The following is a 16,542-nucleotide window of genomic DNA, read 5'->3' as shown; positions in this document are numbered from 1 at the left end:
TATATTACACACATGTAAGTGTAGATTTTACCCTTAATATTTAGAGCGTGTGCATTGTCCTTCCTAATAAAAGTCTGCTCTCATACACTGCTCATGTGTACCTATGGAAAGTAATACACCACAATCTGTATGTACTCCACGGAAACGATGAGCCAGTAATTTCGGTTTAACCTACGTAATCGGGAAGGCAGTGATTATGAAACTAACAAGATAAGAAGGAAGAAGTCAAAGAAAGGAGACAGTTTGGGGTGGTAGTAGGGGTCGACTGATGCTGTTTTTTTCAGGGCCAATACAAATACAGATTATTAGTACTTAATGAGACCAAAAGCCCAAAACCCCTGTGTCATATGTGCCCCTCATATGTATATATATGTATATATATATATGAATATAAAACACAATAGGTGATTTTCATATCTCTGAAATGTGATTGATAAACCACCCCAAATTAACCATAACTCAAAACACAAACTGGATGGCGGTAAATTGTAATATTATTTAAAATAAATTAAATGGTGACTTTTACAATATACTATAAGTCATTGGAGAAATAAAACAAAGCTGTGGACATAAAAGCTGTGTACTGATAACATTTTGTCAATAATAAATTGGCAATGATTTTGATAACTGAGAGATTATGTTATATTTCTAAGCAAAACCTCAAATATTCTCTGATTTCAGCTTCACCGATATGAGGATTTGCTGATTTTTTTCCCGTTTTGTATCACTGTAAACTGAATGTTTTTGGGTTTGAGACTGATGATATGCCAAAAAAAATGGATTATCAGTATATAATAATTAGTTTATTGAGAAATGAATTCCTAAATAATTAAATAGTTTAGTTTCAGCTCTGATTTCCTATATTTAATCAAATATTAAAGATAATTTGGCTCAAATTCCTGAATCCAAAATGCAGAAACATTCACCATTTTCTCTCCACTCCAGCATCACATCCATGGATACAGCATGCACATGAGCACGAGGGTGGCACATTTTCGGAGGGTGTGGTTTGATTCCTCCCTGCTCCATACGGGATGAAATCAGCCAATGCTGCGCGTACACACGCAAACACACCCAGACTGGTAAACACACACGCGTGTGCCACTCCCCACCACACGCTCTGACACAGTGACTGGCTGATTTTGTGATGGGCCTGTCTCTGACACACTGACTGTGCTACGTTACAACAACAGAGACCGCCCTCCCCCTCCCTCCCTCCCTCCTCGCCTCCTCTCCCAGTGTCCCCATGCAATTGTTTGCAGAGAACCCCTTGCCTTCCATCCCCACCCCCCGCCGCCACTGCCCCCCCCCCCATCCTCCTCTGGAGGATGGAAACGAGGGGCAAGAGGAAGAGGACGGGAAGAGGATGTGTGGAGGGCAAAGAGAGGAGACATGACCTCACTCGGTTTTTTGGGGAGAGTGGAGGACATTTTTAATTCCTTGTTTTGTGTTTTAAATTTTTCCTTCTACAATTTTATTTTAGAAAAAACTTTCCCACATTACAGCCGTATTTGTCATAGTATATGTTACAAAATATAGCAGAAGGTTGAGAAAACTCAGTTATTGCATCATAAATGTGCTTAGTTGTTTTCACTTCTCTCCAACCGGCGTGTGTTGGATTAACTGAGCGTGTGTGCGCATCAATAGGATTGCATGTAATGAACTTACTGCCTCTTTTATCCCTCGATGTGCAGCTTTTTATTTTGCCTCTGAGGTCTGTTATTGGTTTTAACAGGTTAATTGATTTTAGTTTGTCTGTCCGGTTCTGCTGCATGTGCTGAGTGCGTAACGAAGGGAATGACACAATGAGGTGCTTATTCACTTATTCTAAATTCCCCTCCCCCCCTCCACAATACACGCACTGCACTCCACTGAAACTCACGTGAGGGGAAGCCACACTGTGACTTTACAACTACACACACAAAGACATGCCAGAAGCACGCTCACACACTTACTCACCCAAAGTCCTCAGGGGGTTTTAGAGCAGACTCGTCCCAAAACTGCCTGGATGCTCATTAAAATTGCACAGTGGCCAGCCCCTGCCTGAGATGGAAATCAGAGCTACTTCGAAGTCGTATCTGCCTTGCTGGAGCTCACAGCGTTGACGGGGCCTTGATGTGTGGGGTTGCTGCTCTGCCCGCCATCTGTGGTCCCCCCCTCATCTCTGTGATGCTGCCAACAGGGGACACGGTAAAGACAAGGGATACCTACATTGTCAAGGACGCACGTGTGTCTCGTGACTTTGTGTGGTGATATTTGGGGCACGGGCGAGCTACAGGCAAATACCATCCTCATCCGTTTCTTTGGCCTGGATGTGTTCGCCTGCTCGTGATGACGCCATCTTACACGGCTGCTCAATTATTCAAGTACAGTGAGTGAAAGGGAAACACCAGATAGGAGGACAGAAGGGAGAGAGGAGTGTGAGGAAGGCAGAGCCGGAAAACAGACGAGGTTATGAATGAAGAAAGAGAGATCAAATCTTAGAGTGGGGATATTCAACTTGCTCTGCTTGGGGGCCACTTTTGCAAAATGACATGAGGCCAGGGGCCAGTCGCAGCAGCCCCAGACATGTTTCTGGGATTTTAGGCCTTTTCTAGGATTTTAGGACGACTCTCAGATTTGAGGGCGTTCGTAGGTTTTTAGCAAGTTTCCAGGACTTTAGCACATTTCACAGAAATGAGGTATTTCTGGGACTGAAGGGTGTTTGTAGGATTTTAGCACGTTTCTATGACGGGGAATCCTCCACTGAAACCAGGATTTTAGGAAATTCCTAGAATTTTAGGACATTTATAGGATATAAGGATGTTTCTAGGATTTTAGAAAATTTCCCAGGTTTTTGGGTGTTGTGAGGATTTTAGAACATTTTTCAAGTTTTAGGACATTTCCAGGATTTTAAGACATTTCTAGGATTTTAGGATGTTTCTAGGATTTCAGGACATTTTTAGGATTTTAGGACATTAGGGGCTCCGCTAGGACCTCTGTTGGGGGTGCTGGGGATCCTTCACCACCACTTTTTTTTAAATAAACAAGCTATATTTTGGTGCTGTTTTACACATTCTGGCACCTCATGTGCACTAAAAGTACAAAGGCAATTCCTCATGTGAATCACCTTATTTTTATTGTGAAATAGAAAATGGTTGGGAGGCCACTGGGCATCCAATTGGGGACCAGATTTGGCCTGCGAGCCGTAAATTGAGTATCACTGGCTTACACTCACAGTAGGATTTAGTCCAAACACGTGCGCTCACACTGACACACACACTGAGGTCCCAGCAGCCCATGTGTGAAGTGAAGACAGCAGAGTCCCCTGAGATTACATCTTCCAACATGATTTACAGCCCCTGTCAGATACAATGAAATAAAACTGGGTCAGCGTGATGAAATATACCATAATTACACACTTGACGAATCAAAAAGCTGTGTGCAGGGAACATCCTTAAAGAAAAATAGTCATACACAATGCACTTATGTGATATTCATCGTAATAATGAGCATTAATACATCACCTGACATCACGCTGTGATTTAGTGTGCTGAGGATGTTTGGGGAATTGTTCAGCCAATGAAAGGAAACACTTGTGTGAGACTCCACAATTTGCCGATATTGGACTTGGATTAACTAAATGCCGAGCATTCCTGTAATATAATAGAATAATTCATACGGCTCTGCCCACACGCCACCGTGATGCTGCGTTACACTGGTTTTAGCTGCACACACAAGTGGAAGTCACTGTGTGTGGTTTGTTTTTCAGTGTGTGTATAGAAATGTCAGTGGTATTGTATTGTCATATTATGTGCTGAGGTGTCATTACATAATAGAGTTGGCTGGAGGGGGGGTGCAGGCTGCACATATGAGGTGCCAATGAGGGATTCAGGTTGATCACGGGTGGTGCGGCTGGAGGTAGCTGGGTGGGTAAATGTGGTGTTGTTTACTGTCCTGCTAATCTTTTGATTGCAACCAGATTAAGGTATTACTCCTGTAAATGTCATGTAAATATTTCACCAGATTGTTCTAACAAATGGAGGTCAATAGGTCAATATCAGAGCGAGAATTACCTGACTGACAGACCAGCTTTAATCTTGCAATAATGTCCTCATTAAACGCTGACAAATGAATCGATTTGTTGATCAAATGAAAATTAACAGCAATCATTTAAACTATTTATTTAGCAAAAGAGGGCTGAAATCACCTATTTAACGTTTGGGAAGGGGGGGCTCTTTAATCAAAAGATGTCGAAACTCCAGAACAACTTGTCCATTTATTGTGCCACAGTTGGAAAAAAACATTCACTACTTTGTTGCAGCAAGGCTTTGTTCTTTAATCTGGTTGTGCTGGCACATTATGAGCAAAGTGAGTGCTGAAAGGGGTCATAATCGATGACCCTGATGAAAGCCAAAACCTGAAACAAGATCTTGCAATTAAGTTGTTCTCGATACTACGAGTGCTGCCGGAGTTTCAACCTCTTTTGATACATTTTCCATCTCTATGCACCTGAATTGGTGGAAATTGTGCATGCATTTAAGCATATTTGAGTATTGCCCAGTAGCAAAATACTGAACATTTTGTGATTCCTGCTTTTTAAATAATTTCCTCTTTTTATATTATAATAGATTGCATATTGTTGGATTTTGGACTGCTGATAGAAAACAAAAATCAATCCAAAGATAACTAATGATTACTCTCATTAGAAGTTAACCTACTAATTATTTTCTTATCTTACTGGTTAGTTGAGTGGCCTACAAAAGGTCAGCAAATAGCAAAAAATGCCAACTACAAAGTCCCATGAGCTGTGATTCTAATTCCCAGAGTGCATGATTATGTTGTAAATTGCCTTTGGTTGTTCAATCAACAGTGAAAAACCTGAAGATGTTCAGTTTATTGTTATAGAGGACAAAGAAAAGCAGCAAATATTCATATTTGAGATATTAGAACCATTTTTCCCCATTTTCACTTTTACAAAAATAAAAATGAGTCATCTACCTATTAGAAAATATGTCTAAATAGATATGAGTCTTATCTTTGAGCATGTAATCCTGTTGTGGGACTCAAGATAAACTATTGTTGTTTTTTTCTTTTCCTTCTGGATTTATTCATTTATTTGTTTATCTTTACTGGATTTATCTACTGACGTCTGCCTTCATGATATTAAAAAGTACTTTGTGTTTCTAACACCAATTTGTGTATGTTATCGACCAAAACTATTCAAAAATAAAGTGTAAAAAACCCTATATATGTATATCTTCTGCAGACTGACATGTCAATTGATAAAGTCATAGTTTCAGCTTAGATGTCACCCTGGACCCCTGCAAAATTCTTATAGATCTTTTTAAATGTATTTATTTTATTTATTTAAAATAAAATAAAAACAGATTCAGAAATAAGAAAAATAACTGTTGTTTACAGCCCCCCCTTTTTTTAACAGTGTACCCATTTTAGTCTAATCTCTCTTTTGTGCACATATCAAAGGTCAGAGAGTGAACTGGATTCAGTGTTGGCTTTTGGTGTTGCAAAAAGCTCACATTTCAACTTTGAATAAAGAGCATACAATGAAAGTATCTCAAATGTCGTCCTGTTATTCTGCGGTGCTAATGAGAGGTTTCCTTTAAACTATCTGACTGCAGGGTGCATGTAAGCATAGATGTAAACAGTGAGCGAGTGTGTGAGTCAGTGGAGGTAAATTGTGGAGGACGTCTCCTCGATGAATCAGCATGTGAAGGGACTGATGATGGCAGCGTGCTGCTCAGAAGGAGTAAATGAATGTAGCCGTAATGAATGGCTGACACCTTGATGACTGTAATGACTCTGCAGAAACAACATGTCTGGCAAAGTGTAATATGCTGTTTACTCTGGTTACACTAACGTCACTGAGTAAAAGCATGGGCGAGGGTTGTAGCAGGAGAGGAGGTTGGGGGTGGCAGACTGGTGCAGCCTCAGGCTCACTGCTGCATTAATGCTCACATTACTACAACTGCACTCGTTGACCCACATCATGCAAAGATGGAGAAAATGAGGGGGTGGACCAACAGAGGAAGAACTCACAGATCACCTGATTATGCCGTGTTTTTAACAGAGGAGTGTTTTCAGGACGAGTCTGAGGTTTGGCAACGTTTTAGTCCAGATTGACTGGTGATAAAAGGAAACTATGGAAAGGTTTCCATTATGGATCACCAGTTATACCAGCAAGACCAGCTTTTCAAGAAGGCATGTTTGCATATTACACATTTTAGGTAGCAATGTGGGTGATGCATAATATTTGTATTTATGTAAATAAGTAACAAACTGTGTATTTTACCTCTGTGCAAATACTATCATGTAATTACTATGACTTAATAGCTGATATATTTGATTTTTTGTGATGGTAAATCTGATTTTTCAAAGTTTATTTACTGTTAATGTATTTATATGGAATTTAAATTTTTGTATTTTAGGAAAGGTTTTAGAGTAAATTAATTGAACTCAAAGATTTTGCCAATTTAAGTCTTATTTCAGTTCTCTTATAACTTTCTGGGGAAAAAATACAATCCAGAGGGTCATAATTTCAAGGAGCACATTGTTAAAGTACTGGCTGCATATCTTGGCTATGAACAAAGTATCAAACTAAAAACTGTAATTCAGCTTAACCAAAGGTGTTGAAAGTCCAGCAACACTCATGGTATGAAACAACTTTAATAAATAAATGAAATAAATTCTTTAAAACTCTGACAACACTTGTAAAATTTAAAACAACTTTATAGGTTTAAATTAATGAGGGAGCTGTTAATTACAGTTCACTGACTTATGGAGAAAGGGTGGAATGAATTATATTTTATTATATTTTTTCTATTTTTCTATTCCCTTTTATATATGTTTGAAATAAATCAAAATCAGACCATGCTGTTAAACCAGTTTCACCAGCATTAGACCAGCACTAACCAAGTTTTTTTTTTCGTTTTTTTTTCTTTTTACCCACTTCTCTTATAATATGTAACAACAACAATGTTTAATCTCCTATTTTATACTTTTTAAATATTCTTTTGCTCAATTAAAATATACCGGACTTAACTAAAATCTGATTTCTTAATCATAATTTCCAAAGAAACCAGTGTTACCGTGAAGAAAAAACCGGACACTTCCCTTCGTGTACAGCAGGAGGCAACAAGGAGCAAAACACTGCGCGCAAACTGGTCACGAAGAAGAGAAATAAAACATCAGTTTCCGCTTCCGGGTCTTAGCCCAGAAACGTCGTGTAAACGGCGCGACCAAACAAGAAACTTTCACAGACAACTTATCGGTTTCGAGCGTTTTACGCTGCTCAAACTTCATCTTTTCTGTTTGACCCAAACAGATTCAGAGGTGCGGTAACGGATACAGGCAGAAGCTGAAGGTTTGTGAGTTTTATTGAGCGGTTATTCGCTGATGTTGGTGGCTCGCGGATAGCAGCGTGCTAACGGTAACTAGCAGGCAGCCGGGGAGTTTTGGCGGACGTAAATGGTTTTAGCTCGGTTGTTGCTCCTCGTTAGCACATTTGTCACACAGTTTAACGTTAAAAATATCGATTTAAGAGCAACAGCGAGTTTTGGGATAACTGTGTGAGCTGGGTTTTGTGTGCACAGCTCAGTAACTGTGTTTGGACGTTTGTGTGTTTGCGTGTTTATGTGGAAATGAGGGAGACTGCGGAGGGTTTGTGCTCATGTAGCTCATGTGTTTTGGGGCGGACACATCAGAAAGGCAATGACACGCAGAGATCCCACGGATCCTTAAAAAAATCTTAAAATGCATTCACTTAATTCATCTAAAAACAAGGCCTTGATTGGTCTTAAAATGTCGTAAATCAATCGGTTAAACGTTTTAAATACCCTTAAAAATACGTTTGTGTTCTGACGTCGCGTTGAAATAAATAGTTAAGATGAAGTAGTGATTAGTGTGGGTTCATGGGTCTTGAATTTTCCTTATTGTAATATTAAATTGTATTCTGAGTGGTATTAAAATGTCTAAATAAAAGGTAATATATTTATTTATTGCATAATGGACACGCAAGACAGTTTTTATGTGTGTAATGGAAGATGAAGAAAGATATGGGTAAGGGGCAGGTTAGGGTTAAGGAACTTTAAAAAGATGAAGGTATATTTTCTTTTTTTGTTATTTTTTTGTATCTGTTACTGTCTGTCATCATAGTTGGGCTGTATCTTATGATGCAATATACTTATTTTTGTTATTTGTTAAAGGAATGTTAGTTGTGTATTTCATTTGTTATTATTTTCTTCATTTTTAAAAATTTAATCTGTCTTCCAATGCCCTGATATTTATGATTTGCCATATTGACAGCGGTTATTGGTTGGTGAACACCTAAAAGTTGTGTTGAGGAAAAAAAGTCTTAAATTTGAATTGTCTTATACTGTAGAAATCCTGGTCCCAGACGTAGAGTTCATGAAAACAGATAGTTCAGCGTTTATGAATGATGATGTTTTGCAGGAGGATGTCTCTTCCTAAACGGGAGGTGGAGGAGTTGAGGCCATGGGTGGAGCGCACTGTGAAGAAGGTGCTGGGTTTCTCAGAGCCCACAGTGGTCACTGCTGCTTTACACTGTGTCGGAAAAGGACTGGACAAAAGGAAGACCATAGGTGAGTGAACTGACGATTGAACAGATACACGATTATTTAATTAGGATTTAGTTAAACGCTTTTTACACAGCACTAGGAATCCAAGGTCAAGAGAAAGACATGTGACACTTTATTTGTCATTGTAGATGTACAACAAAATTATATTTGGCTACTCTCAGGCTATCAACTGTACACATACAAAATAGAAAATAAAATTAAATATTAAATGAAAACAGTAAATCAAGATGAAAATAAGGTAAAACCATAGAAAACAAGAAGATAAAACAAAGATACCTCCAGGCTTAAATGATTAAAATGATTTTATTGATACACATCCCCCTCGACTCAACTGTTACTTGCATTGACATTAATTATTCAAATTAAGTAAATGAACAAAGGATTTCTGGATCTGTGTTAATTATTGGACCTGCATTTCCACCACAGACCAGCTGCGTCCGTTCCTTGATGACTCTGCTGGAGGTTTTGTGGAGCGTCTTTTTGAAGCTTTGGAGGAAAGCCGCAATGCTCGTGGTAACAAAGGAGCTGGAGAAAAGAACCGGAAGAGAGAGCTCAAGGTGAGCAGATGCACTTTCACACCTTTGTTTTACCACTGCATACCTAAATAGTAAGATCAGAGGTAACCGTGACCACATTTATATGTGCTATTATGAAAGTGTAAAAGTCAGTAAATCAGACAATGCCTGTATAATAAGGCTGTTAATCGTAATTAATCGTTCTAAGGTGCATCATTATGCGGACGTGGATAATTCTGCATTGATGCAATGACACAATCAATTATAGCCACGTAACATTGCTTGTTGAATTTTTGGCCGCAGCTTGACAGTAAAGTTCTACAGCTCAAGAGAACGTCCTGTTAGCAGCCAGAGCCGTGTGGTCGCAACGTCGCATTGAATTGTTGGAGACCGCGGCTTGCTGACGACTTGTATTTATGGATAAAAAAGTAGTCAAAATCAGGACAGCACTCTGATTATAGCATTTTTTATTATTGCCACATGGACATTTCAGGCCAGACAGACTTTTCAGGCCTGAAACGTCTGCATGGCAGTAATAAAAGATCATTTGAAAATGCTAAAATCAATAATAGAATATTAACAAAGTAAATAATTTAAAAAATGCTAAAATCGGAGTGCTTTCCTGATTTTCACTGCATTGATATCCACTTTGAGGATTCAGCACCCAGTCTGAAAAAGACTAATTGCGAGTGAGCGCATTGTGTCTTATTTTTCATGAAAACGTAGCCATGTGTATTAATATAAGAAAATGAGCATGCAATGCGTTGTGATGCTTCGTGGAATCGAATCAAATCTTTGACATGATAAATGTAATCAAATTATGAGACCAGTGAAGATGCACAGCCCTGCTGTATATAGTTGTTTGAGTGCTCAAATACTGAATTAGTTTACTCATTGTATGTAGATTATTGACAAGGAGAGAAAACCATATTAGATAATCATATATTTAGTAACATTATTTGACGAAATTTAAACACACTCATGTTTGGCTTAAAGCCAGGTGACGTAATTTATTTGTTTCTTTTTTGGCTGGGTGTTTCTCAGGATGTTTTTGGTGATGAGACTGAAATGGGTGTAGTGCGCGAAGCTCCGGATGCAGGAGATGGGACTGTTGCAAAGAGGAAACGGGTCCCTCGCTTTGAAGAGGTGGAGGAGCCTGAGGTCATACCTGGACCTCCATCTGAGAGCCCTGGGATGCTCACCAAAATGCAGGTAAACTACATGATGGATAAGATTGTACCTGAAAATGTTGTTTTGAGATTTTAAAGTAAACTTTCTGCATTTACTAACTTCTTCTCTGTGTTTTCAGATAAAACAGATGATGGAAGCAGCCACAAAACAGATAGAAGAGAGGAAGAAACAGCTGAGCTTTGCCTCTTCAGTCCCCTCTGCACAAGTAATTAACAACTCTTTTTTACTTAAAGACACACACTGAAAAACAAGTAATTTCAGGCAGGGTACTCGCTATGACAGCGTTTTTACTCCCTCTCCTCACACCACAGTCACAGCTGGAATCCCCTCCAGTCTCACGGCTCCTCGGCACATCTGCTGCTGCAGCTGCAGGCGGCGGCTCATCCATCGCCCCCTCCCAGGCTGCCAGCTTCATGAATGATGCTATCGAGAAGGCCCGCAAGGCTGCTGAGCTCCAGGCCCGCATCCAATCCCAGTTAGCCATGAAGCCGGGTATCCTCGGAGCCCTGGGAAACACCGGGCCTCACAACATAGTGGCACTCGCTAATCTGCACGCTATGGGAATTGCCCCACCGTCAGTAATTTCACAATATTTCAGATTTTAAAATCAAAAAATCTATTTGTTAATGTTAAAGTCTGAAATTATTTCCCTGTGTGTCCCTCTCACAGGAAAGTAGAAGTCAAGGAGATAAACAAGCCAACACCTCTGATTCTGGATGACAAGGGAAGAACTGTGGATGCTAGTGGAAAAGAGGTTGAACTCACGCACCGCATGCCAACACTGAAAGGTATGTGTATGTGTTTTCACGGTCAATTACTGCTGACAACCGCACGCAGAAAAAGAAGTTGTCACCGTTTCTCTAGATGTGCTGTTTCTGACAGGCAGCTGAGATGCACATGAGAAGCAATGCTCAAAACTTGAAAAAAAACAAAAACCAGCCAACAGCTCGGCGACGCTCACGCGCTGCCTCTGCATGCCGTTAGCTGAAGAACAAGACAAGACGTGTTTTCTAATATGTATTATGCGCCTAAAAAGATTTTATTTTGCTCTACTTGGATGTTAAAAAGCCAAACATTGCACTGTAAAAACTAACTGAATGTAGTTGATGATGATAATAAATATGCTAAATAATGATAAATAATATTATAAATAATGAGAAGAACTCTTGATTAATAATTCTGAAAACTTGACAATTAACTCTGACGATAATTGTAATATTAAAATTTAATATTGTGACATCCCCAACATACACACACACAGTCTTAGGGTCTTGTTTTGGCGTTGCTCAATGTAATTTTCCTCCGTCTGTGTAGCAAACATTCGAGCGGTAAAGAGGGAGCAGTTCCGTCAACAGCTGAAGGAGAAGCCTGGGGACGACTTGGAGTCTACGTCTTACTTCGACCAGCGTGTGTTCATCACACCGGCTCAGCGCCCTCGCAGGGGCTTCAAATTCCACGACAAGGGACGCTTCGAGAAGATTGCTCAGAGAATTAGAACTAAGGTTGGATTTAACTCCTAAACTGTCTTACGTCTGCTGCTGTCTCAGCCTGATTATTTGGGAAAGACGTACAATAATTTGTCCCCCCGCCTTGCGTTGTTCTTGCCCTCATTCAGGCCCAGCTGGAAAGGTTGCAGAATGAGATCGCCCAGGCAGCAAAGAAGACAGGAATCCAGGCATCCACCAAGCTCGCACTTATCGCCCCAAAAAAAGAGATCGGAGAAGGGGAAGTGCCCCACATCGAGTGGTGGGACTCCTACATCCTGCCCAACAACATAAACATGTAAGAAACGACAGCTAACTCAGGAACCTAAACAGTGTTTGAGCGGTCTTTAGTCTCATTCTCTGCTATAGATTGAATAATAATGCTGTCTGTACAATCAGCTTACTGTAGTTAACTGTTAATTTTCCCTCTTGTTTTTTTAAAGAACACCTGAAACAAATTTTGATGGGATGGAGCTCTTTGGTGTGACCACTCTGGTAGAACATCCTGCCCAAATTAACCCTCCTGGTGAGTGTATTTTTAAAAAAGTCTGCACATTGTTAAACTTTCTCCCAAAGCAGATAAATGTCCCATAAATATCTTTATCATCAGGTTTTATTGTGCACTGTCCCTGTCAAAATAAAATTACTTTACATAGAACTACACTTATAGAGATACAGATTGGTGCTGAAATTAGTTTGAACCCATTGAGTTAATTATTTGACACTTTTAAATGAAGTCAGTATACACAGAGTAAAAAAATACAAATGTGAAGACATACAGTTGTTTTTTTTTTTTTTTTACTTTTGATTCATGGCAAAACAATGCCCACTATCAATAGAAAAAATATAGACTCAAAAGTAAACTACAGAAAATATTATTGCATACAGTATGGTTGCTTCCTGAAAGGTGATCAAATTATTCGTCAGTGACCCATCAAAATCCAGACTTGACGCCCCCACTCATGGAAACACACACAAACGACCGATTGCCGACAGGATTGTAGATTTCACTGCACTAGATATGAGACCTCTGAAAATTTTTAGGGTGCAGGATTTAAGAAGCAAATGCAAAATCTTCAGAGAGGGTATATTGTCTGTCAAAGAGAAACTGTTATGCATCCAATGCATATGTGCATGCAAAAAACAAGGAGGAACAGACAAATCTGATTCTAATCAAAGCACTGATTCAGGTGCAGTCCAGATTCATAGGTCGTCCATTTGAAGTCGTGAATGTGGAGTTTTCGGTTCAAATAATTAACAACAATTTTGTTATTCACACACTTTTGCATTCTGTGGGGTTGTTTTTAACGAACAAACTGGATTATTTTGCATTTGTGCAGCTGTGTTTATCAGTATGGTGACTTCACATTCTTGATTTTTGTTGTTCTGTGTGTTCTGCTCGTAAGCAGTTTGTTGTATGTGCATGCTCTAATTTTTGAAAACGATACGTTTGCCCTGTCTGCAAGCCACTGCTCACCCGTCTTAATTGTTAATTTCATTCCTAACATCAGAATCTTCTGGATTTTTCTTTCACAGTCGACACAGATAAGCCGGTAACGCTGGGTGTATATCTGACAAAGAAAGAACAGAAGAAACTGAGACGACAGACACGACGAGAGGGACAGAAAGAACTTCAAGAGAAGGTTCGCCTGGGACTGATGCCTCCACCAGAGCCCAAAGGTACCCACACAAAAAATACTATTTGTGCAAATGACTACAAGATTAAACAGAATGCGACAGATGTTTGCTTTCCTTTCGTCAGTGCGCATCTCCAACCTGATGAGAGTTCTGGGGACGGAGGCGGTTCAGGACCCCACGAAGGTGGAAGCACACGTCAGAGCACAGATGGCAAAGAGACAGAAGTTAGTAACACAGTCACCCTCCACGCTGCTGCACTCTCGACTCATTTCTTTCACTATTATGCAATTTACACTCCGATCATCTGTGTATGTTTTTCTCATCGTGTCCTCCTCCTTTCAGAGCTCACGAGGAGGCCAATGCCGCCCGCAAGCTCACAGCAGAGCAGAGGAAAGAGAAGAAGGTCAAGAAGTTAAAAGAAGACCTCACTGATGGGGTTCACATTGCAGTGTACAGGTGTGCATTTGTAGTTAGAGAGAACATACTGTAGCTCAGTCATATGGTGCAGTGTGTGTGTGTGTGCGTGTGTGTGCGTTGCAGTGTAGAGGTATGACTAATTTAAGCACCTTACCTTCCCTGTACAGGATCCGTAACCTGCAAAATCCCGCTAAGAAGTTTAAAGTGGAGGCCAACGCCAATCAGCTGTACCTGACAGGCACAGTCGTTCTGCACAAAGACGTCAACCTTGTTGTGGTTGAGGGAGGTGAGAGATTACACAAAGTGCCAAATCAAACCTGTGAATGCGTTCAGTTAGATAAATGTGTCTCTTACAAACCAAAGTTGGTACTGTTGATGTGATTTCTAATAAACATTTGCTGTGAAGGGAAAAAAAGTCTGTGATATGGACATTTAACAAATAATTAAGATATTTCATCACTGGAAAGATGTTTTTTTAGTAAAAGAAGGCTGTCTATGCAATAGAAAGGTGCAGATACTTTTAAAATTGTTGTTACAAAAACAGACAACTAGTGATCGTGTATTGCAGTTAAACGGTGAGATAAAACATATTTCTGAAAACATTTTAGGTGAGAAATAGGCCACACAGCAACAGCATCTTGGTGTATATTTGATTAGTGCAGCTCAGTTTAACTATTTAAGATTTAACTGTCTAAATCTAGCAAGAAAGTTGGCAACACTGCGGCAAATATCTCTGACACTCTCATACTCTAGATTGAGAAAGAGCACTACAGCTAAGAGGAAAGTTTTATTTTGATTTGGGAGTGAACTTTTGCTGCAGTTCAGTTCAAATTTAAGGATAGAGCAGTGTATGAATATACTCCTGTAATTCTCAGACGTGTTGCCTTAATGAACAGCTACATGATACTAGTTTTTCAACTTTTTTATACATTTTGAATTTTTTTTTAAATTTTTATAAAAACTTTTAAAATCCAAAGACCACCCAAGATTTTTTCTATTTTTTCCATGTTTTCTCCCCTCACCCTCCCACCCCCCATAACAGAAACAAAGGCAATAATGGAAATCACACCAATTACAACAAAATTCCCAAAACCTTACACACATAAGAACATAATTAATAAATATTTAGATGAAAATGACAAATGGGGAAAAAAATAAATAAATATTTGGCAATTTAGAAAATGTATAGGTGTACTTCTACATGGCTTGATACTAAATTATAATAGTGAGTCATACTTAATATCGAAAATTTTCTCTCCTTTTCTTTAGGCCCCAAATCGCAGAAAAAGTTCAAGAGGCTGATGATGAACAGAATCAAATGGGAGGAACACAACAGTAAAAGAGATGGTAAGAGCTGCTCGACCGTTTTGTGCTCGTTGCCTTTGTGCTTTTTTCCGGGATGCTAAACTTTTAATCATCGATTCTCGATTAGATCCAGATGGTGATGACGACACAAAAAGGAATAACAAGTGCTGGTTGATTTGGAACGTAAGTATTCACACATCACTTAAATATATGTTTAAGTATTCTTTTGTTTGTGATCTCATTTAAGTCTAATGACTCCTCTTGGTTCTCCAGGGCACAGCCAAAGAGCGTAGTTTTGGGGATATGAAGTTCAAGCAGTGCCCCACGGAGAACATGGCCAGAGAACACTTTAAGAAACACGGCACAGAACACTACTGGGATTTAGCTCTCAGCCAGAGTGTGTTGGACACCACAGACGACTGAAACCTCAACAACGACAAGCCAATCAGACCCGCAGCCTCCCGGCAGTCGTCCCGCACTGCTGACCGGCTGTCCTGCTGCCGAGGACAGACTCAAATTAAGAGACTTGAACATAGAAAAGGAGGAACAATACACCTGTGTGGATGTTTTTGCAAGAATATGTGACGGATGATTGTGTGTGTGTGTGTGTGTGTGTGTGTGTGTGTGTGTGTCTGCATCAGTGTTCATCTTTTGTTGGTAGGCGGTTCTGTCAGATATTGTGTTGTCTGTCATTGAATACAGTCTGACAGATTGCACTGTGTAACGTAAAGCCAAGGCTTTTTGTGATGATAAGAAATGACAGATTATGACGCAACTGTAGTGATGACCCCGCCCCCCATGTACACCGATGATAATCCCTGTTTGGAGCAAAGCAGTTAATAAAAACCACTCCACCACTGAATGACCGCACAGCTATTGTGCTAACACATTAAACTTTGGAGATTCCTGATAATGTTACAGCGTTGTTATGAGACGTATTGTAGTCATTAAAGGTGCATTTCACATAATTAAAAGTATCCAAATCCATGTTTTTTTCATGTTTTCATGAAATCTTTGACTGGCTTGAAACTTTATTTCTCTATAACCTCACAGTCACATAAATTAACAAAATCCAGCTGACTTCGTGTATGCTTTTTCCGTCAGTTGTACTCGACTGTTGATATTCAACTTGCTTTAATAAAGGGTAACTTCATCATTTTTTAACCTGGACCCTATTTTTTTGTGTGTGTTAAAGTGACTGATGTGAACAATTTTTGAAAGCAATCCAGTACTGAGAGAGTAGCTGCGCAACACCCACAATTATGCACCGTCCCTGAAAATAAATTTAGCTACAGTCAGGCTCAGATTGTTATAAGTGTCTGTCTCTCTGCCTTTCACTTGGTTTGTCATTGTGTCTAAATCTTAGCTTATTTTGACGAAGGTGAGGTTTTTGAT

The 16,542-nt window shown here is 39.6% G+C and overlaps 1 protein-coding gene across 1 annotated transcript; it reads left to right on the top strand.

Annotated features, from left to right (window-relative positions):
- Positions 1–7,219: 7,219 nt before the first annotated feature.
- Positions 7,220–16,311, top strand: prpf3 (PRP3 pre-mRNA processing factor 3 homolog (yeast)). Its single transcript, XM_042489843.1, has 17 exons — positions 7,220–7,363; positions 8,452–8,600; positions 9,024–9,154; positions 10,157–10,324; positions 10,422–10,508; positions 10,615–10,877; positions 10,973–11,091; positions 11,618–11,805; positions 11,919–12,085; positions 12,231–12,313; positions 13,324–13,467; positions 13,550–13,649; positions 13,768–13,881; positions 14,010–14,128; positions 15,112–15,189; positions 15,275–15,330; positions 15,421–16,311. The coding sequence occupies exons 2-17, from the start codon at positions 8,456–8,458 to the stop codon at positions 15,568–15,570; spliced, it is 2,112 nt and encodes a 703-aa protein (XP_042345777.1). The 5' UTR covers positions 7,220–7,363; positions 8,452–8,455; the 3' UTR covers positions 15,571–16,311.
- Positions 16,312–16,542: the final 231 nt, after the last annotated feature.

Source organism: Plectropomus leopardus, chromosome 7 (assembly GCF_008729295.1).
Source record: "Plectropomus leopardus isolate mb chromosome 7, YSFRI_Pleo_2.0, whole genome shotgun sequence".
Classification (NCBI taxonomy): domain Eukaryota; kingdom Metazoa; phylum Chordata; class Actinopteri; order Perciformes; family Serranidae; genus Plectropomus; species Plectropomus leopardus.
Note: the sequence above shows the minus strand (reverse complement) of the source record. Positions and strands in the feature narration are given on the sequence as shown.